Consider the following 26,447-nt stretch of genomic DNA (forward strand, 5'->3'; position numbering starts at 1 on the left):
CCATATATTAGGACACAAAGCAAATCTAAACAAAATCAAGAAAATTGAAATAATTCCTTGCATTCTATCTGACCACAATGGAATTAAACTACAAATCAGTAGCAAGAAAGGCTATAGAGAATACACAAAATTATGGAAACTTAAACAATACACTACTAAATGATGAATGGGTCAATGAAGAAATCAAGAAAGAAATCAAAAAATTTATAGAGTCAAACGATAATGAGAACACAACATATCAAAATCTCTGGGACACAATGAAGGCAGTCCTAAGAGGTAAATTTATAGCCTTAAGTGCCTATATTAATAAATTAGAAAGGTCACAAGTAAATGACCTAATGCTTCACCTTAAAGCCTTGGAACAAGAAGAACAAGGCAAACCAAAAAATCAGTAGACGGGAAGAAATAATAAAGATTAGGGCAGAAATTAATGAAATAGAAACCAAAAAAAAAAAAAAAAAACAATCCAAAGAATTAAGGAAACAAAGAGTTGGTTCTTTGAAAGGATAAACAAGATTGATAAGCCCTTAGCAAATCTGACCAAGAGAAAGAGAGAAGAGATACATATTAATAAAATCAGAGATGAAAAAGGTAACATCACAACAGATTCCAGAGAAATTCAAAACATCATAGGGACATACTATAAAAGCATATACTCCACAAAATATGAAAATCTGAAAGAAATGGATGCTTTCCTTCATTTATATGACCTACCTAAATTAAATCAAAAGGAGATTACTCACTTAAATAGACCTATAACAAGCATTGAGATCCAAACAGTTATCAATAACCTCCCAACTTAAAAAAGCCCAGGCCCAGATGTATTCACTGCTGAATTTTACCAGACCTTCAAGGAAGAGCTAACACCATTGCTTCTTAAGCTTTCCCAGGAAATAGAAAAAGAGGGAATTCTACCAAACTCCTTCTATGAGGCCAACATCACCCTGATTCCAAAACCAGGCAAAGATAGAACAAAAAAGAATATTACAGACCAATCTCCCTCATGAACATACATGCAAAAATTCTCAACAAAATATTGGCACAAAGAATACAAGAATATATCAAAACGATCATTCACCCTGACCAAGTAGGCTTTATCCCAGAGATGTAGGGATAGTTCAATATACGCAAATCTATAAATGTAATACATTATGTAAATGGTTTGAAGAACAAAAATCATATGATCATCTCATTAGACACAGAGAAAGCATTTGACAAAATCCACCATCCCTTCATGATAAAAGTCCTACAGAGGCTGGGAATAGAAGGAACATATCTCAATATAATAAAAGCTATATATGACAAGCCTACAGCCAACATATTACTAAATGGGGCAAAACTGGAAGCTTTTCAACTAAAATCAGGAACAAGACAAGGGTCTCCACTGTCACCACTTTTATTTAATATAGTTCTGGAAGTCTTAGCCATAGCAATACAGCAAGAGACACACAAAAAAGGGATTCAAATCAGAAAGGAAGAGATCAAGTTATCATTATTTGCAGATGACATGATTCTATACATAAAGGACCTTAAACACTCTACTAGCAAACTGTTAGAGCTGATCAAAACCTACAGTCATGTAGCAGGATACAAAATAAATACACAGAAATCAGTAGCCTTCATATATGCTAACAACAAACACACAGAGGATGAAATCAGAGAATGACTCCCATTCACAGTTGCATCAAAAAAAAAAAAAAAAGTACCTTGGAATAAACCTAACCAAGGAAGTAAAGAATCTATATAATGAGAACTTTAAAACACTCAAGCAAGAAATTGTAGAAGACACTAGAAAGTGGAGAAACATCCCCTGTTCCTGGATTGGAAGAATCAACATTGTGAAAATGGCAATCTTACCTAAAGCAATCTACACATTTAATGCAATCCCTATCAAAATTCCAAAGGCTTTCTTCATGGAAATAGAAAAAACAATCCAAAAATTCATTTGGAATCACAAAAAAACTTGAATATCTAAAATAATACTGAGCAACAAAAATAAGGCTGGTGGTATCACCACACCTGATTTTAACCTATACTACAGAGACATAGTAACAAAAACAGTGTGGTACTGGCACAAAAACAGACATGTAGATCAGTGGAACAGAATAGAGGACCCATATGTAAGCCCAGGTAGCTATAGCCACCTGATATTTGATAAAAATGCCAAAAATACTCATTGGAGAAAAGACAGCCTCTTCAGCAAATGGTGTTTTGAAAACTGGATAAATATCTGCAGAAGGATGAAAATAGATTCTTCTCTCTCACCATGCACAAAAATTAAGTCCAAATGGATTAAAGACCTTAACATCAGACCTGAAACTCTGAAACTGCTAGAGGAAAAAGTAGGGGAAACCATTCAACATATTGGTCTTGGCAAAGACTTTCTGAATACAACCCCAATTGCTCAGGCAATAAAACCATAGATTAATCACTGGGACCTCATGAAATTACAAAGATTTTGCACCGCAAAGGACACAGTGAAAAAAGCAAAGAGGCAACCTACAGAATGGGAAAAAAATCTTCGCCAGCTATATATCTGATAGAAGATTAATATCTAGGATATACAAAGAACTCAAAAAGTTAAATAATAAGGAATCAAATAAGCCAAACAATAAATGGGCTATGGAGCTAAATAGAGAGTTCTCAAAGGAAGAAATATGAATGGCATATAAGCATCTAAAAAAATGTTCTACGTCACTAGTCATCAGGGAAATGCAGATTAAAACTACATTGAGATTCCATCTCTCTCCTGTCAGATTGGCCACCATCATGAAAACAAATGATCATAAATGTTGGCGGGGATGTGGAAAAACAGGAACCCTTCTACACTGCTGGTGGGAATGCAATCTGGTCTAGCCATTGTGGAAATCAGTGTGGAGGTTCCTAAAACAGCTAGAGATTGATCTACCATATGACCCAGCTATAGCACTCCTAGGCATATATCTGAAGGACTCATCTCATTTCCTTAGAAGTAAGTGCTCAACCATGTTTATTGCTGCTCAATTTATAATAGCCGGGAAATGGAACCAGTCTTGATATCCCTCAACTGATGAGTGGATAATGAAGATGTGGTACATTTATACAATGGAGTTCTACTCAGCGGTAAAGAAAAATGAAGTTATGAAACTTGCAGAAAAATGGATGGATCTGGAAAGGATTATACTAAGTGAGGTAGCCCAGGCCCAGAAAGCCAAGCGCCACATGTTCTCTCTCATATGTGGATCCTAGCTACAGATGATTGGGCTTCTGCGTGAGAAGGAAAATACTTAGTAGCAGAGGCCAGTAAGTTAAAAAGGAGATATAAAGGGAAGAGAAATGAAGGGAGGAGGGTACTTAATAGGTTGGTATTGTATATATGTAAGTACAATGATTGAGATGGGGATGTAATTTGATGGAGAATGGAATTTCGAAGGCGAATGTGGGGGGGAGGGTATTACCATGGGATTTTTTTATAATCATGGAAAATGTTAATAAAATTTTTTTTAAATGCATTAATGTAATTCTCTATCTAAAGGAGGAAGTTCATATCAATATATATTTAAAAATCAGGGGCTAGAGGGATGGCTTAGCGGTTAAGCCCAGGTCCCACGTTAGCCAGATGCACAAGGGGGCGCATGCGTCTGGAGTTTGTTTGCAGAGGCTGGAAACCCTGGCGCGCCTATTCTCTCTCTCTCCCTCTATCTGTCTTTCTCTCTATGTCTGTCACTCTCAAATAAATTAAAAAATGAACAAAAAAAATTTTTTAAAAACCAATAATAATAATAATAATAATAACAACACATAATATGTTCTCTTGCTTCAAGATATATGACCTGGGCCTGGCATGGTGGCAATGGTAGGAGGATCAACATGAGTTTGAGGCCAACCTGAGACTACATGGTGAATTTCAGGTCATCCTGGGCTACAGTTAGACCCTATCTCAAAAAAAAAAAAAAAATTAAAAACAATAAAAACCCTCCACGTAAGCTCTCTGCAGAGAAGCAGAGCGAGCTGCTGCTGAGTTGGGCTGGTCAGCTTGCCTTATAAATGTTTTACTTCATTCACAAAGGGCCCTGACAGTGCTCCTCAGAGGGAACTGTTAAACTCAGCATAGGGGGATGAGAATCTCACACCAAAAACTTCTAATTTTTTTTAAACATTTTTGTTGATAGCTTCCACAATTATACACAAAAAATCCATAATTCCCTTCCCTCCTCTACTTTCCCCCTCACAAATTCACCCTCCATCATATCCCCTCTTCTCAATTAGTCTCTCTTTAATTTTGATGTCATCATCTTTTCTTCCTATTATGAGGGTCTGCAAATAAGAAACATGAAAATTCAAGGCAACATGACTTCTCCAAAAATTATGCATCACACATTAATGGCCTCCAATGAATTAAATAAAATGCCTGGCAGAGAATTCAAAAGAATGTTTATAAGTATGCTCAAAGCAAACAGATAAAAGAAATCAAAGGAATTAGAGAAGAAAAACTTCTGAAGGAATCTGAAGATAATGCAGAAAATAAACTGAGTAAAATAAGGAGGTCAATACAACATATGAGTAAGGATATAAAAATACTGAAGAGAAACCAACATGAACTAGTGGAAATAAAAGCACAGTAATGCCAGGCATGGTACTGCACACCTTTAATCCCAGCACTTGGGAGGCAGAGGTAGGAGGATCGCCATGAATTCAAGGCCACCCTGAGACTACAGAGTGAATTCCAGGACAGCCTGGACTAGAGTGAGACCCTACCTCAAAAAAAACCTCAGTAAGTCAAATTAAAAAAAAAAAATTAAAACCTCCACAGAAAGCCTCACGGACATAATGGATCAAGGGGAATACAACCCTCAGACAGTCCATGTTACCATCCTTGCTTCCTCCATGAGGCAGTGCTGCTGGCACAGCTGGCTGGAGGTCTATTGCTTTCCCTGTTTAGAAATCACAGGTAGACAAAAGCTGTTCTACTGCTGGTCTTTCACAGCTTTTGTGTCCTTCTGCATTGTGGTGACAAGCAGGAGTGGCTGCCTGTGGCGCCCTCTACTGTTGCAGTTCTTGGGCATGTCTGGGATAGAGGGACCCTCAGTTCTTCAAGGGGAAGTGGAGATTCCTCGGCCCTTGACAGCCGCTGGTGCTGTAGCTTCCAGGTTGGCCTAGGTGTGGGACTGCTCAGCCCTTGACAGTAGCCAGTGTTATAGCACCTAGGTCTGGGTGTCCGAGACCCTCTGGCCCTAAGGGCTTGACAAATCTCTTGAAATCTTCCAGCTACCAAAGCCTGTAGTTGCTCTTCTCTGTCTGTTTACAGGCCATCCTTGAGTCTCAACCTTCCATTCTCAATCACACCTGTCCTCTATGGAATCCCACCATCCCTCTCATCCTGCTTTGGTCACTCTCTTGAACTGGGCAGTTGCCTTTTGTTGCCTTGGCCTCATATACGGTTGCTGCAGCAAGGGCAGTGGCTCCTCCCTTCTCTGCAGCTTCCTGCAGTGCTGTGGCTTTGCCACCACAGCTGTCAGTGTAGCTGCTCCTGTGTTTGCAGCTCAGCTCCCTGCCTCAGCAGCTGGTGGGGCCCAGCTACTTCCTGGCTCATGTCTCTGCCACCATGGCTTCTTTCTTGTTTTACTGACTCAGCCTACTCTACTAAGCACTCAGCAAACCACTGAGACAATCCTTTGATTGGGCTCACTGCTGCCACGCCAGGGGAGGCAGCCCAAGAAGGTGTTTCCACTGGCTCACCTGGAGCAGGATTACATTGTCCCAGAAAGGGCCTTGGGGATTGCACCAATTGCATCAACCTTTCATACAAATGAAGATTTATGAATGCACCAGTCATGGGACAGAAAAATTGTCCCTTTTATAACCATCACAGCAGTCCCTGCTGGGCCTCCAGGAGAAATGCTGCCCCTGTGGCTTGGGTGGGAATGGTTTCAAAGTCATCTAGAGTCCATGGAGGCTTGTGAATGCAGTGTGATGTTTGAAACAGTTATGTTTGGGGCTGCACCTCCAGGAGCCTGAACAAGGAGCCGCATTGTTCTCTTGTTTCCCTTGGATGTCTGTGGAGTGTTTGGAACAGCTGGTGCTACTATAAGGAGAGTTTGTCTGGTTGCTTGATTGACAGTGCTTTGTTCAAGGCCACCACATGAGGGTCAGAGGGGCAAACTGTCCCATCCTCCACATTTTTTTATTTACGGGAAAATTAATTTCAGAAGGAGAGCTTAAAGTAAGAAAGTATTAACACTAATATTTATTTTATTGGGTTTTCCAATTTTTTAATATATTTATTTATTTGAGAGAGAAAGAGGCAGATAGAGAGAGAATGAAAGAATGGGCATGCCAGGCCCTCTAGCCACTACAAGCAAATTCCACATGCACATGCCACCTTGTGTATCTATCTGCCTTACGTGAGTACTGGGAAATCAAACCTGGGTCCTTAGGCTTGGCAGGCAAGCACCTTAACCACTAAGCCATCTCTCCATCCCTTAAATATATTTTTGTTCTTTATTATTTGCAAATAGAGAGATAGAAGAGACACAGATAGAAAGAATGGGCACTCCAGGGCCTCCAGCCCCTGCAAATGGACTCCAGATGCATGCACTACTTTGTGCATCTGGCTTTTTACATGGGTACTGGGGAACTGAACTCAGGTCCTTAGGCTTTGCAGACAAGTGCCTTATCTGCTGAGCCATCTCTCCAGTCCCAGTTTTCCAATTCTTTAACCAATGCTGAAACATCTTCTCAGAATCCCATGGAGAGAGATAGGTCCCCGTCATCTGTCTCAGCAAGTTTCAAATAGTATCTTTTAGACAATAACAGCTACTTGGAGCATGGTGACACATCGTTGGAGACTGTGCTGGTTTGTCCTTATTCCTCAATGACCTGGAGTGAAATGAACCATGGCCCACTATGTTTCTAAAGAAATGCCACAACTGACCTGAGGTCATGATTCCTGCACTCCCCTAGAGCTTCTGCCCCAGGGCATTAAAAGCTCCTGCCTCTGAAGCCATCTTCTAGTAGTGCTACACACACACACACAAAAAAAAAAAAAAAAAACGCTGGAAAGTTTAGCAGTGATCTCTGCCCCCATGTGTTCACCAAGAAGCTGCCCAGGCTCCTGAGTGCTAGCCTGCTCAGCCCAGGTTGAGGGGCTGTAGGGCAGCATCGGGGTACTTAGATTGTTTTTTTGTTTCTTTGTTTACTTTTTTCCCTGGGGATGAAAGGACAGTAAGTACTTTAATGGGTCTTGCTTGCTATCCTGAAACTTACATGACAGGCTAATTAAAAGAAATCCAAAGATACCATGCTTCATAAAGAAAGTCTTGTCAGAAGTGTTTGAGCCCATGAGTACAGGCCAGCCTGGGCATCATAACAACACCTCATTTCTAGATACATACATACATAAATTAGAATAACTAAGTGTATTTGCATATTGCATCAGGATATGGTCAATAGGAATAGACAAATCTAATGTTGGAATCAAATAATACATCTAGTCTTTAATTCCCAAGTCTTTTTTGTTGTTGTTGTTGTTGTTTATTTTTATTTATTTATTTTGACAGTGACAGACAAAGAGAGAAAGAGGCAGAGAGAGAAAGAATGGGCATGCCAGGGCCTCTAGCCACTGCAAACAAACTCCAGACACGTGCGCCCCTTTGTGCATCTGGCTAATGTGGGTCCTGGGGAATTGAACCTCGAACCAGGGTCCTTAGGCTTCACAGGCAAGTGCCTAACCACTAAGCCATCTCTCCAGCCCATAATAATTCCCAAGTCTTAATTAAAGATTCTTTAATATACATATTCTATTAGCTTTCAGTTAAGTTTCATCAAGAATTCAGTGATGAGCTGGAGAATTGGCTTAGCAGTTAAGGTGCTTGCTGGCAAAGCCAAAGGACCCAAGTTCAATTCCCCAGGACCCACATACAGCCAGATGCACAAGGCGGCACATGCATCTGGAGTTCGTTTGCAGTGGCTGGAAGTCCTGGTGCGCCCATTGTCCCCACCCCCTTCTCTGTAATGAATAAAATACTTTGAAAAAGAAAAGAATTCAGTGACAGTATGAAAAGCAAAAATGCAACAGCAATTTCTCCTTTATTATGCCTTCCTCCTTCACACACTCTTGCAATCCTCAACAAAAGGACAGACTGAAGGGCACAGCTCTGGCTGATGGCTTCACTTTCACTAAGGGACAAGGGCCCCTGTTCCTCCCATGACCGAGCAAGTTTAGGCAGGTGACTGCTGCTTTGGGGTCTTGCTTCTTGATGTACAGGCAGTGCTGTAAGTACTGATTTGCACAGAGGAAGTTGGGTCACCTCCTCATTATTACACAGCTAGTGAAAATTTGAATACCATTTGTGGGTCTGGCTTCAGCCCTGTGCACCTACCATCATTTTCTGGCATGTCTTGCATCCCCCTCTTTGCTCTGGCACATGGGCAGTGTAATTGAGCTGCCACCTATAACTGCTGTCCTTGGTTCAGTCCAAAGGAAATCCTGGACTCCAGAAACCATCCTATTGCACTAACTTCCTGGTGTCTTTGGTGTATGCATCTCCCTTACTAAACTGTGAGTGGCTAAGGGCAAGACCCTGTACTCTATTTTATTCTAGAATTGATCATTTAATTGGGCAGATCCTATCCATTAACTTTTTGCTAAATTAATGAATCGTGAAAGTCCGAGAACCCCATTTCATCAGAGTTAGCAAAAATGACTTGGACATATACTCATTGGTATCTTCTCCATAAGCCAAATGAATGAATTCTTGGGCTTATGTTTTCACAGCTACATCCCAAACTAAGTTTTGTTTTGTTTTGTTTTGTTTTTTACTTTACAGTCTATGGGATCTGAGCGGCCTGAGATGCGCAAGAGGCAGGCCTGCACTGGGAAGGAGGCACCAGACTCCATTCCAAACCAGCAGGGAGTGGAGAGCCGGGGCTCCAATGCATGCTGCTTCTGCTGGTGTTGCTGTTGTAGCTGCTCCTGGTAAGGTTTGGGGGCCTTTTTATTGATGGGTTATCAATTGGGAATCAGTGCCTTTGAATAGCATGGTTTATGATTCGTGCAGTATGGATTTGTTTTATATTGTTATTTTCTTTAAATTTTATTTATTTACTTGAGAGAGAGAGAATGTGAGCACCAGGGCCTTCAGCCACTACAAATGAACTCCAGACATGCACCTCTTTGTGCATCTGGCTTACGTGAGTCCTGGGGAATCAAACTGAGGTCTTTTGGCTTTGCAGGCAAGCTAAGCCATCTCTCCAGCCTGTTTTATATTGTTCTTTTGTTTCCCCGTATGTGGCCTATATGTGCATGTGTCCTTATGTATGCACACCTCTTTTTTGAGATAGTCTGTCCATTGCCTGGAACTCACACAGTAGGTTGGACTAGGGTCTACCTGTCTCTACCTCTCCAACACTAGAATTACAAGCATGTCCTTCTCTTGTGTGTGAGGCAAGCACTTAACCAATTGAACTATCTCCTAACTGTGAAGGACACCAATAGAATTTTTTTAACATCAGCAATAAGCTACATGTGTCTAGTTGTCAATTAATTTATATTTAAAGATATATTTAGGGGCTGGAGAGATGGCTTAGCGGTTAAGGCGTTTGCCTGCAAAGCCAAAGGGCCTCAGTTCGATTCCCCAGAACCCATGTAAGCTAGATGCACGAAGTGGCACATGCATCTGGAGTTCATTTACAGTGGCTGGAGGCTCTGGCATGCCCATTCTCTCCCTCTCTCTCTGTCTCTCTCTCTCTTCCCTTCTCTCTCACTCTCAAATTAAAAAATAAAAATACCTGGAAAGGATTATACTAAGTGAGGTAACCCAGGCCCAGAAAGCCAAGCGCCACATGTTCTCTCTCATATGTGGATACTAGCTACAGATGATTGGGCTTCTGCGTGAGAATGAAAATACTTAGTAGCAGAGGCCAGTAAGTTAAAAAGGAGACATAAAGGGAAGAGAAATGAAGGGAGGAGGGTACTTAATAGGTTGATATTGTATATATGTAAGTACAAGGATTGTGATGGGGAGGTAATTTGATGGAGAATGGAATTTCAAAGGGGAAAGTGTGTGGGGGGAATTACCATGGGATTTTTTTTATAATCATGGAAAATGCTAATAAAAATTTAAAAATTAATTAATTAAAAAAGAAAAATAAATGCATATATAAATACCTCAAAACAAACTAGCATAGATAAAACAACTAAAGAACATTGTAAAGCAGTTATGAGTACTTATTAACATTTGGGCAGAAACAGCTTGAATGGCTAAATAGGCCTTCCTTTTGCATAAAGACTGTAGAGGAGTTTGAGTCACACCAGACATGGTGGTATGTGCCTTTAATCCCAACTCTTTGGAGGAAGAGGTAAGATGATCATTCTGAGTTCAAGGCCATCCTGAAACTACAAAGTGAGTTCCAGATCAGCCTGGGCTAGAGTGAGATCCTACCTCAAAAACCCCCCCCACACCTCCCAAGGAATTTTAAAAATGAAGATGTGTCTCAAAGGTTTGGATTTTGAAAGTCTGAATTTCTTTTTAGATTTTGAAGTGCTCCATTCCAAGTCCTTCTGGTTTTCAGGGTTACCACTGAAAAATCTGAGCTGATTCTAATGGAATTGCCTTCATATGTATGTATGTGTATATATATAATGAGTTGTTTCTCTCTTGTTGCTTTTCACACTCTCTGTTTTCATTGTTTAGAATTTTAACCATGATGTGCCTTGGAGAGTTTCTTCTTTGGTCCAGTCTCTTTGGTGTTCTGTGACCTTCGTGCTTCTGGATGGGTCTTTCTTTTGAGAGGGTGGGATAGTTTTCTTCAGTGATTTTGTTGAATATGTTCTCATGCCTTTGGCCTGAATTCCTTCCCCTGCTGGTATACCTAATTATCCAGATGTCTGGTCATTTTAGTATATCCCACAATTCCTTCATATTCTATTTGCATGATGTTTTGAACTTATCAAAGTTTTTGGACTCCCGAACTCTTTCTTCTGTCTTGTCTTCCAGATCTGAGATTCTGTTTCCACACGATTAACTCTTAATGAGGGTTTCTACAGAGGCTTTTACAAGCTACATCTGATTTTGGTTTTCTGTTGTATTTTTTCTATATTGTGTCCATTCCTTTATTGAGTTCCAATTTCAGGTTGAGATCTGATTTTCTTAATGCTACTTGGAATTCATTCATGCATTTAATCTTATTTCCATTTTGCTTAATCAGCTACTTATTGAGATTCTCTATTTGTTGACACACCTTCAATTCATTTATCTTGCTTTTGAGATCTTTGTGGTTTTCCTCAATTAAGCTAAACCTAGTGACAAAATCTGTGTGCTGTAAGAGATGGTTCTATTGCATTTCATTTATGCTATTGTTTTTTTTAAAGATTTGCTTCGAGTTCAGCAATTCACTTGGTCAGAGTCAACATAGTTTATTGTGCTTTCATTTTAGGATTCTATTTCTGTCATATCCTCTATATTTTGTTTGGAAACTTTCATTGTGGAACTAGGTAACCTTGGTGGAGATCTCTTAGTTTGTTGTCTCTCATTGTTTTATTTGTTATTGTTGATTATTTTGTATTTGGGTCTATCCATCTCAGAGTCAAAGTCTTATTTTATTAAGGGGGAAGCAAGTATTTGTCCTTGGATGATCTTCAGTGAATGTCCCATGTAGGGTTTGAACTGGATTGGAGTGGGATGGCACTGTATCCAGGGATATGCAGGTTGTAGAGGATGCAATTGGCTTGTGCACCAGCAGCTCTGGACTTGTGGCTGATACAAGAGTTGTGGCTGGAAGTCTGGAATCCCTTCAGCTCAACATCACAGTAATGCTTTGCCTGTGGGGCTCCAAGGAAAATGCACTTGCCCCTGCTTCCCTATTGTATCCAGCTGTGCAGGCAGTGGAGGACTCACTAGCTCCTCCTGTAGGTGGTTGCCAGATATTCCTCTGCTCCCCATCTGGGACAAAAGAGATGCCCCAAGTAGTCACTGGGAGCTAGGCAGGGTGGTGGGGGTGTGGTGGTCTCTGAGCTTCATGGACCAAGCTGATCCAGGTTCTTGGAGTTGGCCTGTATGGCAGTGTTGGTGTGCAGAGGAAGCCAGCAATAAGAGGAGAGACCAAAAAGCCAGGAGTGCTGGTGCACGCCTTTAATCCCAGCACTTGGGAGGCAGATGTAGGAGGATCCTGAAGGCTGAAAATATGCTAAAAACCTGGAATTGTACTGCTAAGTTGGCGTATTGGTTGAATTTTAAAGTGGGCTTAATACAGACAAATAAATAATATGAAAAGATAAAATATATTCAGATAAAATAGTTACAATGCACTTAATAAATATTTTATATCTGGCATACACAAAGAGTTTCATAATCTATAATAATGATCAATTTTAAAAAATCAGGGCTGGGGAGATGACTTAGCAGTTAAGCGCTTGCCTGTGAAGCCTAAGGACCCAGTTTGAGGCTCAATTCCCCAGAACCCACGTTAGCCAGATACACAAGGGGGCACACACATCTGGAGTTCATTTGCAGTGGCTGGGAGCCCTAGCGCACCCATTCTCTCTTTCTCTGTCTCCTCCTTTCTCTCTCTCTCTGCCGCCTCCTCTCTGTCGTTCTCAAATAAAAATAAACAATTTTTTTAAAAAAATCAAAGGAAAAAGTCAAGCAAATGAAATGGAACTAAGACGATAATAATCTATTTGTGTTTATCCTAATAAAGATCAGATAGATGCAAGTTAGACACACACCCTTCCATATAGGTACCTAGAAAGACCCACAAATACCCTTGAATTTGTGCATAAGAAGTGTCTGGGAGGATTCACTACATCAGTGATGATGAGTTCATCAATAATAAAGTGCTGGGCTGGAGAGATGGCTTAGCGGTTAAGCGCTTGTCTGTGAAGCCTAAGGACCCTGGTTCAAGGCTCGGTTCCCCAGGTCCCACATTAGCCAGATGCACAAGGGGGCGCACGTGACTGGAGTTCGTTTGCAGAGGCTGGAAGCCCTGGCGCGCCCATTCTCTCTCTTCCTCTATCTGTCTTTCTCCCTGTGTCTGTCGCTCTCAAATAAATAAATAAAAAATGAACAAAAAATATTAAAAAAAATAATAAAGTGCTAAATACATGTACCATAAGACTATCTGCACTGTGCAGTGTCGTTCAGCATGTCACTCATGTGCTAGAGGGGAAGAGCAATTAGAAAGCAGTAACTGTTATATGATGATACTTACAGGAAGCTTAAAATGTTTTGGACACACAGTATCATAACTATGAATAAGAATGATCAAAAAAAAATTTAAGGTTGGACTGGAGAGATGACTTAACAATTAAAAAACTTGCCTGCAAAGCCAAAGGACCCAGGTTCAATTCTCCAAGACCAATGTAAGCCAGATGCACAAGAAGGTGTATACATCTGGAGTTCATTTACAGCAGCTGAAGGCCCTGATGCACTCATTCATTCCCCCCCTTCTTCAAATAAAGAAGAAACTTTTTTTAAAAATTTTGTTGTTGTTGTTCATTTTTATTTATTTATTTGAGAGCGACAGACAGAGAGAGAAAGAGGGAGATAGACAGAGAGAGAATGGGCGCGCCAGGGCCTCCAGCCACTGCAAACGAACTCCCGACGCATGCGCCCCCTTGTGCATCTGGCTAACGTGGGTCCTGGGGAACCGAACCTCAATCCGGGGTCCTTAGGCTTCACAGGCAAGCGCTTAACTGCTACGCCATCTCTCCAGCCCAAGAAACTTTTTTAAAAAACATTAAAAAAATAAAAATGATGGTTAACTCTGGAACAGAGATGGGAGCGTACATAGTAAAGTTTACCTGGCTTAGGGAAAAAATGACTTTCAAAATTGATGGCTTTCTTAATTAGTCTAAAAGCATAATGTGTAGTTTTCACATCTGTGGAAGACAATTCAATTTCTTTGGTAATTTTTCTTAACATACTCTTGAGATTTATCTATGATGATATACATAGTACAGTGAATTTTCTAGAATGATAGATAGTAATGATTTTCCTATGCTCTTGTGACATCTTTCTCAAAATCCCATTCTAAGACCTTCTGGAATTGCTATCAAGAAAAGGACATAAGGGCTGCAGAGATAGCTTAGTGGTTAAGCACTTGCCTGTGAAGCCTAAGGACCCCAGTTCAAGGCTCAATTCCCCAGGATCCACATAAGCCAGATCCACAAGGTGGTGTATGCATCTGGAGTTCGTTTACAGTAGCTGGAGGCCCTGGTGTGCCCATTCTCTCCCTCTCTCTCTCTCTCTCTCTCTCTCTCTCTCTCCTTCCCTCTCTCCCTCCCTCTTGCTCTCTCTGTCTGTCACTTTCAAATAAATAAATAAGTAAAAATAAAAACGTATTTTAAAAAATATTTGAAGGACATATGCTCTTTAAAATAACATCTTAAACCAGGCATGGTGGCGCACTCCTTTAATCCCAGCACTCAGGAGGCAGAAGTAGGATAATTGCCATGAATTTGAGGCCAGAGACTAATTCCAGGTCAGTCTGGGCTACAGTGAAACCATACCTCAGAAAACAAAACAAAACCAAAAAAAAAAAAATCTTATTTTTTTTATAGGGTTGGAGTTTTTTCCCCTCCTTTCTCACTGAAAACCTATCTTACCATAGGATGTCCTTAGTGAATTTCTGTTTTTTCTTTTTTTGGTTTATCAAGGTCAGGTCTTACTCTAGCCCAAGTTGACCTGTAATTCTCAGGGTGGACTCTAACTCACAGTGATCCTTCTACTTCTACCTCCCAAGTGCTGGGATTAAAGGCATGTGCCATGCCCATGCCCAGGTCTTAGAAAATATTTTTCTTTCTGTGCGTGTGTAGGGTCTCACTCTAGTCCAGGGTGACCTGAAATTCACTATGTAATCTCAAGGTTGCCTCGAACTCATGGAAATCCTCCTACCTCTGCCTTCCAAGAGCTGGGATTAAAGGTGTGCGCCACCACACCTGGTTTAGTGAATATTTCTAAAACATAGTAAGCAGCCACCTTGGCTGCTATTGACATATTTTTGTTCTGTAGGAACAATCACAGTAGACAAAACTTAACCAAAACAAATATTCTTCATTTTTGTTTCTAGAACACATTGTTACCCTAAAAATAAATCTGCTTCCCACAATGAGATGGAAAAATGTCAAAACCAAGTGATTTTTTCATTACTTAGTTCACAGCATACCTTCCAATTCTCTTTGGAATCATGTATCACATGCATAATTCCTTTTCCTCTTTCTTTTTCATACCCACTGTGCAGTAATGTGTTCTGCTTACAAAGAAACCCAGGGAGTCAGGCAGGATAAACGCTGACCCAGACAGGATGCCACTCAGTGCCTCTCAAAGGGTTTTTGTTTTGTTTCATTTTTAAAACCATTATTTATTGAAACTTTTTAACCTTCCCATCATAAAAGAAATGTCAGGATTTCTGCACTTTTAATGATCTTGACTTTAAAGAAAAATACCCCTCTCCCCCAGCCTCTCTCTCACACACACAAGCACTGAAAACGTATAAAAGTGAGCGTGCTAAAAATAGCTGACAGGGGCTTGAGAGATGGTGCAACTGTTAAGAATGCTGGGTGTGGTGGCGCATTGCTTCTTTGGCCTGCTTCGACCTCCCATTCTTTCACTTGCAGGCCTCAGACACCTTCTGGGCCACCTGCTCCCAGCCTAAGCAAAGGGCCTAAATCTGTCAGGTGATCCCTCGAGTCAAGTGACCCACCTAATTTTTTATTTCCTGATAAACCATGTTTTACAAAAAGAACTTCAAACTCTTCCTCAATTACTATAAACTGCAGTGTTAGAAACATATTGTTCTAGGGCTAAAGAGATGGCTTAGCAGTTAAGGCACTTGCCTGCAAAGCCTAAGGACCCAGGTCCCAGTCCCCAGTCCCCACATAAACCAGCTGCACAAGGTAGTACATGCATCTGGAGTTCTTTGCAGTAGCTGGAAGCCCTGGCATGCCAATTCTTACCACCGCCCCCCCGACCATCTGCCTCTCTCTACAGAAAAAAAAAATCATATGTATATATTGTTTTTCTAACTCTACTATAGTTTGGGTCTTGAATGTTGGCCAAAAACATAGTGTAAAAGCTTGGTCCCCAAGATGGTGCTTTTGAGAGGTGATGAAACCTTTGAGAGGTGAGACCTAATAGGAACCCCTTAGGACACTGGGGCATGCCCTTAAAGGTAATAGTCGGACCCCAGCCCCTTTCTTTTGGCTCCCTGGCTTGTGGTACAATTTTCCTATGCCATGCCCTCTGGCCAAGATTCACTGCCTCACCTCAGGCCCCAAATAATGGAACCAACCACTCATGGGTTTAAACCTATAAGAATGTGAGCAAAAATAAACCTATTCTCTGTATAAGAGATAATTATCTCAGGTATTTTGTTACAGTGGTGAGAAGCTAAATAATAAAAATACCTATTGCCATACTTTTGGTTTTAAGAAAAGTGATCAGGGTCAATTTTTCATGAATAACAAATTCTATTTAAAGTCTGTAATTTTCTTTTCCTTCTGATATCTCAGTCAACACATATGTTTTGTTTCCTGCAGCCTCACTGTTAGAAACCAGGAAGATCAGAGACCCGTGAGAGCATCCCAGGAACTCAGAACAGATGTTCCACCCTGTGAAGAAAGGTGAACTCTTGCACTTTTTGGCTCACTATGTGAACAAAAACATTTACCTTCATTTTCTTTTGTCTTCTTGCATTTTATGTTTCAACAGAACACATATATTTTTCTTTAACTACCATTTTAATACCAATTCTCAAAATACATTTGCCCTGCAGAACTCCTCATTATTTAACAAGAAAGAAAGTTGGCCCACTCAACTATTCCCTTGGCTAATCACAAATACAAATTGGTGCTTATGACAAACCAGAAAGATGTAATCTTAGTTTTTATAATATACTTTTAAAGTAAAAGAGCATAGCCAGGCATGGTGGTGCACGCCTTTAAACCCAGCAGTTGGGAGGCAGAGGTAGGAGGATCACCATGAGTTTGAGGCCACCCTGAGACTCCATAGTGAATTCCAGGTCAGCCTGAGTCAGAGTGAAACCCTACCTCAAAAAAACCAAAATAAATAAAGAAAAGAGCATAATGATATAGCCTATCTAGTCTTCAGAAAAATTTAAGTATTACCTTTTTAAAGTGTGAACTTATTCTATCTGAATGGTTAAAGTATGTTTTAAAAACAAAGCTTAAAAGTATTTTGAAGGGCTTCAGAGATGGCTTAGTGGTTAAGTGCTTGCCTGTGAAGCCTAAGGATCCCAGTTCAAGCTCAATTCCCCAGGACCCATGTTAGCCAGATGCACAAGGGGACGCACACGTCTGGAGTTCATTTGCAGTGGCTGGAAGCCCTGGTGTGCCCACTTTCCTATCTCTCTCTCTCTGCCTCTTTCTCTGTCACTCTTAAATAAGTAAATAAAAATAAACAAAAGAAGAAGGAAAAAAGTATTTTGAAAACACATAATACCAAATTTTATACTTTCATGTTTAGTTTTTCATTTTAGTTCCTTGGAGATTTGTGGCTATGCTTGGTTATGTAGAAGGTATGGCATCTGTGTGTGCATGTGATGTAGGCATGTGTGTGCACACACCTGTGCTCATGCATGTGATCAGAGGAAGAAGTGGGTTGTTGCATGGCAAAATTTCCACACATTAGGCCGGGCGTGGTGGTGCACGCCTTTAATCCCAGCACTCGGGAGGCAGAGGTAGGAGGATTGCTGGGAGCTCGAGGCCACCCTAAGACTCCATAGTGAATTCCAGGTCAGCCTGGGCTAGAGTGAGACCCTACCTAGGAAAACCAAAAAAAAAAAGGCGGGGGGACAGTGAGCTCTATCAATGTGGCCTCTTTGGTGTCTCCATACTCTGTGAGTAAGCCCTAATCCTGGTATGCTGAGCCCCCCTGAAGTGCTGCTGTGGGGTCTCATGCTGTGTAAGGAAGACCTGAGCCCGGGGCTGTGGGAGCAGAGGAACAATCCTGACATAATGAACCTCACTGAAGTGCTGCTCTGGGGACTCCAATTCCCAGACAGGGACAAGGAGCTCCTTAAAGTGGTGCAGGGTTGGGGGGAGTATCCCCATCCAAGCAGCTGCTTTGGGGGCTCCATGTTTCTGTAAATGACCCTTCTTCATGCTCTGTATGTAAACCCCATGAACTCAGTGGTTCATCAAACTGCTATTGGTACAGTCATAATTTGGTCAGCCATCTGAGCCCTATCTGGGATGAAGACATGTTATTCCCAGTAGAAATTCCCAGGGGAAAAGTTTCCTGAGACAAGGGTCCTTTGCCACTCTTTTGTCTCATATCCCTGAGGAAGGTGTCTCTCACTGAACCTGGAGCTCTCCAGTTCTTGGTTGGACTGGCTGACCAGGGAGTTGTGATGATCCCCCTGTCTCTGACCTCCTTAGCACAGGGATTACAGGTATGCACAGCCATGACCAACTTTTTAGGTGGGGACTGGTGATTGAACTCAGTTCCTCATGTTTGCATAGCAAGCACTCACTCCCAGAGCCATCTCTCCATTCCCTAAAATTTTGGGGGATTTGTTACAAGTTCTCACAACCCTCCTGCCTTTGCTTTCTGAGTGCTGAGATCACACACACCACCATGTCCAGCCTTTTATCCTTTTCTGTTTCTTTTCTTTTCTTTATTTATGAGAGAGAGAGAAGAGAAAGTATGGGAGTACCAGGGCTTCTTGCCACTGCAAACGAAGTCCAGATGCATGTGCCAATATGTGCTTCTGTCCTTAGGTGGGTACTGGGGATTGAACCTGGGCAGTTAGGCTTTCCAAGCAAGAGCCTTTAACTGCTGAGCCATTTCTCCAGCCTTCCTTTTATATTTCTTCCTTTATCATTTCCCTTTCTTGTATCTGATTACAAATTGGTTTACCCTCCCTTATTTTTTTCCCCTAACTTAATTTTTTATCCTTTTTTTTTTTTTTTTAAGGTAGGGTCTCGTTCTGGCTCAGGCTGACCTGAAATACACTATGTAGTCTCAGGCTGGCCTTGAACTCACAGTGATCCTATCCTCTACCTTCCTGAGTGCTGTGACTAAAGGTGTGCACCACCACGCCCAGAGATCCTTATAGGTTTTATATTAAGTTGCTTATTTTTGAGGATAAAATACTAATCATCTAGATTGTGTTATTTTTGTTCATCCTTTACCTTTTTTATCCTTACCTATATGTTCCAAAGACTGGGAGACACATCAGAATTCCCCATGGTATATGAGTTTGCTGAAATGGCAGTTAGGCATCTGAGAGACCTTCCCAAAGCTCAGAGTGCTTGCATTCATTCCTACCTCTGACTGTCCTGCTTGTCTGACCTTGGGCACTTAGTAGCCACATTCTGCCTCTGTTTCCAATGTGTGAACTGGGAATAACAATGACCTGTTGTAGCTAAGTCAACAAAGAGCTGTTGTGAATTCTGAGTGTTGCAGTCAGGTTTGCATTGCTGGCAGAAATCACTCAATCAAGAGCAGCTTTTGGGAAAGGGGGGTTTATTTTGGCTTAGAGACTCAAGGGGAAGCTCCATGATGGCAAGGGGAAAAGATGGCATGAGCAGAAGGTGGACATCACCTCATGGCCAACATCATGTGGACAATAGGAACAGGAGAGTTCTGGCAAGGGGACACTGGCTATGATACCCATAAGCCAGCCCCCAGCAATACACTCCCTCCAGGAGGCATTAATTCCCAAATCTCCCTCAGGTGGGAACCTAGCATTCAAAACACCTAAGTTTATGGGGGACACCTGAATCAAACCACCACATTTGCCCCTGGCTCCCCATAAACTAATAACCATCCATGATGAAAAATGCAATACATTCAATTCATCTTTAAAAGTCCCCATAGTCTTTATCAATCCTAATGATGTTCAAACATTCCCATAGTCTAAGATCTTTTAACTAAGCCATAATACGAAAAATTCCCCCCCCCAAAAAAAAACCACATAATGGCACAGAATAAACATTCATACTGCAAAAGATGGCACTGGACATAGCAAAGAAATATTCAACCAATATAAAATTTATACAGGGCAAGCCTCAAATCTGTAGTTCCAAGTCCAACAACTCCATTCAGTGAAAAGTCTCCAAGTCCACTAATTCTAACCAGCAACAAGTCTCTGGAGTTCCAATTCCGCCCCTCCAGCTAGGCTACTCACAGTCCTGGAAAACTTCATTTGGGGCCAACAGCTTTCCTTAGCAGCCATCTCCTGGTCCTGCCCTCTCCACTGCAACCCACAGTTCATCCTCATGGCTCCATTGGGTCTCCACGCAGGCATCCAGCAAACCTGCTCCACACTGCCCATGGCTGTTTCCAAAACACAAGACCACCTGGCACACTCAATGACCCTCTCCTGAATTTCTTATACTCCACAATACCAGGTAGGATGCCAATTTGTTAATTCAGGGAGGGAATAAAGCAGACTTTGAAGAACAGGACATCCTTGAGTACTAAGGCCCCTTCAAAAGAGTACATTCTTGGGCTGGAGAGATGGCTTAGCGGTTAAGCACTTGCCTGTAAAACCTAAGGACCCCGGTTCGAGGCTCGGTTCCCCAGGTCCCACGTTAGCCAGATGCACAAGGGGGCGCACGCGTCTGGAGTTCATTTGCAGTGCTGGAAGCCCTGGCGCGCCCATTCTCTCTCTCTCCCTCTATCTGTCTTTCTCTCTATGTCTGTCGCTCTCAAATAAATAAATTAAAAATGAACAAAAAAAAAATTTTTAAAGAGTACATTCTTCCTGTTGCCCCAGTGCAGGTCAGCTGGTCCAATATCAAAGGTGGTAATCTCTCATATAATTGCAGCTAAACAGACAGAAGTTTCAGCCCAAAGATTTCATGTCTATGCCACCTCTCCTCGGTACCAATATTACGGTTGCAGTCAGGTTTGCACTGCTGGCAGAAATCACCCGACCAAACACAGCTTTTGGGAAAAAGGGGTTTATTTTAGCTTATAGACTCAAGGGGAAGCTCCTTCACAGCAGGGGAAAATGATAGCATGAGCAGAGAATGGACATCATTCCCTGGCCAACATAAGGTAGACAATAGCAACAGGAGAGTGTGCCAAACACTGGCAAGGGGAAACTGGCTATGATACCTGTGGTGGTTTGATTCAGATGTCCCTCATAAACTTAGGTGTTCTGAATGCTAGGTTCCCAGCTGATAGAGATTTGGGAATTAATGTCTCCTGGAGGAAGTGTATTGTTGGGGGTGGGTTTATGGGTGTTATAGTCAGTTTCCCCTTGCCAGTGTTGGCACACTCTCCTGTTCCTGTTTTCCACCAGATGTTGGCCAGGGTTGATGTCCACCCTCTGCTCATGCCATCGTTTTCCCTGCCATCATGGAGCTTCCTGTTGAGCCTGTAAGCCAAAGTAAACTTTTTCCCACAAGCTGCTCTTGGTTGGGTGATTTCTACCAGCAATGCAAACCTGACTGTAACAATACCCATAAGCCCATCCCCAACAATACATTGCCTTTAGGAGGTGTTAGTTCCCACATCTCCATCAGCTGGGAACCTAGCATTCAGAACACCTAAGTTTATGGGGGACATCTGAGTCAAACCACCACTCTGAGTAAGACACATGAGGCCCTTAGAACAGAGCCTGCAAGAACGGAGTAATCCTCTGGGCTTTGTCTTTCTCTGTTCTTATTCACATTCTATTAATAATATATAAAGTGATAAATTACCTTTTCTTGGTGCAGGGCCTCACAAATGCTAGGTAAGTGCTTGTGATAGTTTGAATAGATGGCCCCCAATATATTCAGCTTGGAGTTTGGATCTGCAGCCACCTGGCTGGAGGCAGTGTCACTGGTTGGATCTTAGGGTCCAGCCCTGAGGTGTGGTGGTAGGTTTGAGATTTCAATCTAAAAATATGCAAAGTATGCCTAGATGGAGTTCCTGAAGTGTGCTGTGCTATGTGGCTTTTTTGTCTTTTGGCTTTTTGGCTTGTGCTTCTTTCTCTCTGCCTGGTCCTGAAAGAGCAGGCTAGCTTCTTCTGCCATTATGGAACTTCCCCTGTATCTGTAAGATTCAATAAATATCCCTTCCTCCATAATTGTGCCTGGTCTAGAAGTTCATCTCAGTGAACCTGAAGTTGTCTGTTACAGAAGTTGGTACCAGAGGTGGGATGAAATGAACCTGACCATGGTCTTTTGGAACCTTTGTTTGGAGGAATGGACATGGGCTTGTGCTTGCAATGAAAGATGCCTACTGGAGTGTTAAGCCAAATTTTATGGACTATTCTGATGAGAGTTTGAAAATGCTAAGTGCAGATAGTATTGGACTTTGAGGCTTGGCTTATGGGCTTTCTAAGGGTAAGGAAAGACTATAGAGGACTTTGTTAGACTGGGCTACTGGCAGAAGGGCTGGCTATGTCCTGCTGCTCAAGCCCAGAGAGTTTGAACAAGGTTAAATTTGTAATGGACTGATGTGCTTGGCTAAAGTTATTGGACTGAGAGATTTAAGATTTTAAATTGGAAAACCTCAAGCAAGATAAAATTAGAGGCACTGAGACTGGCTTTTAAGTTTCTGAAGCTGCTATTGTCAACACATTAGCAAACTTAAGGAAGATGGCCCAACTGCTTTACATTGAAACCATGGAGAGGATGCCTAAGGAAAGACTAGCATAGAAATGCAAACTGTTTTGGAAAGAGTTGACTGGAGAAGGAACCTGCTTTTCAAGGTTACAATTTATTTCATCCCTGAATTAAGAATATGGCTATGTCCTCCACACCCAGTATTAGTTTTGGAAGCAAGAAAAATGTGTGGAGCAGTCATGAAGTGTACACAGTTCCAGGAGCTGCTGCTGAGATGCAGCATGAGGCAGGGTGTGATGCCCTGATAGGCTGGAAGAGCCTTTGGAAGATGGACTGTGGTTTGCACGAAGACCTGAAGATGTTTGGATATGCCAGGACTGTGCAAGGGCTACCATGGAGCTCACTGTTGGCCTTCGATGGAAGTGTTTCCTGGCTACTCTGCCCAGCTGGATGGGTGGAATTAGAAAATCTGGAGACTGCCAGTCTCTGGTTGTATTGGACTTGAACTGCAGAAGTTTGTTTGATGGTGGTTGAGCTGGCATTGTTTTAGTCTCTCTTTGCTATGCCTTATACCAATTTAAAATGTTTACTCTGTGCCTTTATATGTTGAAAGTACTTAACTTGTTTGATTTTACAGGACTCACTATCTTAAGTTGGTCAAACTGTGGGGACCTTTGAAATTGAACTGAATAAAATTTACAATGCATGATGGTTTTGAATCTATTGGGGGCTAGTAGAAGAATGTGGTAGTTGAATAGATGGCCCCCAATATATTTAGTGTCTTATTAGCTTGTAGTTTGGATCTACAGCCACCTGGCTGGAGGCAGTGTCACTGGGTGGATCTTAGGGTCCAGCCCTGAGGTGTGGCAATCAGTTTGACTAAGATATGCAAAGTGTGCCTAGCTGTAGTTCCTGAAGTGTGCTGTGCTGTGGGCTTTTTTGGCTTTTGGCTTGTGCTTCTCTCTCTCTGCCTGTAAGAGCAGGCCAGCTTCTTCTGCCATTAGGGAACTTCCCCTGGATCTTTAAGCTTCAGTAAATCCCCTCCTCTATAACTATGCCCGGTGGAAGTTCATCTCAGCGAACCTGAAGCTGTCTGCTACAGTGCTGTACCACTAAGTTGTAATCTCAGCCCTGTAAAGTGATTAAATCATTATATATTCTTATCTTCTTAGATATTAGTATTAGACTTACTTGCACTTACCCTGTATATATTGCCTACCTATTTGTTTTTAACTTTTTAAGTATGTATTTATTATTTAGAAGGGAGAGAGAGAATGAATGAATGAGTATGGGCAAACTAGGGCCTCTTGTCACTACAAACAAACTCCAGGTGCATGTGCCACTCTTGAATCTGGTTTTACCTGGGTACTGGGGAATAACAGAACGTGGGCCAACAGACTTTGCAATCAAGTACATTTAACCACTGAGCCATTTCCCCAGCCCTTGTTTTTTAACATTTTAGTACACTGAGCCATTTCCATAGCCCTTGTTTTTTAACTTTCAAGTAAAAGTAGCATTTTGCTTTTCTGGTTTAGTTTCAGTCTCTGTCTTCAAATTGGTTGATAGAATCCAATTATATTGTCAGTAATTTTGATCATTATTAATGTATTTACTATTCCAGCCAAATATGTGGTTGACTTCTTGTAATAACTCCAAATTCTTTACTTTTTCCTGTTTTGCTATATGAACTATTTATAGGATTTTCACTAGAATTGACCATACATTATGATCATTCCTCTTAAACATAATGCCAAAAGCCAAGCGTGGTGACACATGCCTTTAAACCCAGAAGTTGAGAGGCAAGATAGGACGATCACCATGAGTTCAAGGCCACCCTGAGATTACATGATGAATTCTAGGTCAGCCTGAGCTACAGTGAGACTCTACCTCAAAAAATCAAAATAACAACAACAACAATAATAATAATAATAATAATAATAATGCCAAAAGCCAGGTGTGGTAGCACACACCTTTAATCCCAGCACTCGGGAGACACAGGTAGGAGGATCACCATGAGTTCGAGGCCACCTTGAGACTAGAGTGAATTCCAGGTCAGCTTGGACTAGAGTGAAACCCTACCTTGAAAAACCAAAAAAAAAAAAGCCAAAATTCACCACCTAGTATTTTTCAAATATCATTCTTGTTTAAAAAGTTAAGAATATTTTTAGGGCTAGAGAGGTGGCTTAGTGGTTAAGGCACTTGCCTGTGAAGTCTAAGAACTCATATTTGACTCTCTAGGTCCCATGTAAGCCAGACACAGTGATGCAATCATGCAGTGTTGCACATGCTCACAAGAGGATGCACATGTCTGGAATTTGTTTGCAGTGGCTGAAGGCCCTGGTGTGCCCCTTCTCTGTCTCTGTCTTTCTCTTTCTCAAATAAATAAATTTTAAAATATTTTTATTTATTTATTTGCAAGCAGAGAGAGACAGACAGAAAGCATGGTTATGCCAGAGTCTCCAGCTACTGCAAACAAACTAACTCCAGACACATGTGCCACTTTATGCATCTAGCTTTATGTGGGTTCTGGGGAATCAAACTTGGGTTTGCAGGCAAGTGCCTTAACCGCAGAGCCCTCTTTCCAGCCCTCCAATTCATTCTTTAACATATTTCTTAAATTGGAATAAGAAAAAAAAATCTTTTGAACTCATACATGTAAAGAATATAGCACCGTGCTGGGAATATAACATATGCAAGGAATATAACAGCTCCTCCAACTAATTAACCTTTGTAAAAAAAAAAAAAAAATCTAGGATTTGTATGTAGGTTAAATCATGTAAAATGCTATGTCTTTTCTTTTTAAATAATTTTTCAAAAGTTATGATAGGAGCCGGGCATGGAAGCACACACCTTTGATCCCAGCACTCAGGAGGCTGACGTAGGAGGATCTCTGAGTTTGAGGCCAGCCTGGAACTGTAGAGTGAGTTCCAGGTCAGCCTAGGCCTAGAGTGAGAGCTTATCTCAAAAAAAAAAAAAAAAAAAAAAAAGAGAGAGAGAGATCTGATAGGTACTTTTCTTTATATATAACATATTTTCATGATGAACAATTCATATAATAATTAAAACAAAGGTCAATACAAACGTTTTACAATAACTCAACTTGTAACTGGGTGTAGTGATCCATGTTGGTGAAGTCCCAGCACTTAGCAGCCTGAAGGAAGAGAATCTGGACTTTAAGGCCAGGCTGGGTTAGTTACATAATTAGACTTCCTGTTCCCTGGCCCCCACAAAATCAACTTGGCCTAGAGCACTTTCTCGTCCATGCACAAGTCCCTAAATTCAGTCCCCAGCACCACAAAAAGGTCATTTTTCTTTCTATTTTAGACCTTATCCCAATATCCAGATAGAGCTTCCACCAGCAGGTTTTGTCAATGCATTTACATATAGCTGTTCTGAAATGGGATCCATCTCATCTTCTGAATTTAATCTGTGTGGGGTTGAGGAGGTGCTGGGGTTTGAACCTATGGCTCCACAGAGCATGCTAGGCAAGTGCTGTACCACTGAGCTATATCCCCATCCCCTAAATCTATTTATGAAGCTAAGTTTGATACTAGTATTTAGGTACCTATGCTCAATTGTCTTCTTTGCTGCTCTCTTCTTATAACCTACTCTCTCTGGTCCCAAGTTTCCCATGTTTTCTGCTGAGTTAGTTATAATTTAGCTTCAAAATATGATTTCAAGAAAATGACATGGAATTTGTATTTTGAACCTTTGTACATAGGAATAATTTTCTATAAGTTTTGCATGATTAGGACAGTTGTCTACATATCAAATTCTTGCTATATATTGTTTAACTCCAAAAATCCAATATTCCTGCATGAGGTCTTGGGCTCAATCCCCAGCACTGAAAGGAAACAAAGCAAAACAGCAGACAGCTTTCTCTTTATGGTAGCAGATCAAAGGGCTTCCAGTGCAAAATAATAGACTTTGCATGAATCTAAAT

At 41.4% G+C, this 26,447-nt stretch overlaps 1 protein-coding gene across 3 annotated transcripts in view; it reads left to right on the forward strand.

Annotated features, from left to right (window-relative positions):
* Nucleotides 1-26,447, forward strand: part of Rgs20 (regulator of G protein signaling 20) — a 100,342-nt gene that overhangs the window by 61,558 nt on the left and 12,337 nt on the right. For all 3 annotated transcript variants that reach the window (XM_004653472.2, XM_045143588.1, XM_045143587.1), the window contains exons 2-3: nt 8,808-8,956; nt 16,517-16,600. In XM_004653472.2, coding sequence (XP_004653529.2) covers nt 8,811-8,956; nt 16,517-16,600 — 230 coding nt within the window. In that variant the 5' untranslated portion in view covers nt 8,808-8,810. The remainder of the gene's footprint in view (nt 1-8,807; nt 8,957-16,516; nt 16,601-26,447) is intronic.

The sequence above is a fragment of the Jaculus jaculus genome, chromosome 2 (assembly GCF_020740685.1).
Source record: "Jaculus jaculus isolate mJacJac1 chromosome 2, mJacJac1.mat.Y.cur, whole genome shotgun sequence".
NCBI lineage: Eukaryota > Metazoa > Chordata > Mammalia > Rodentia > Dipodidae > Jaculus > Jaculus jaculus.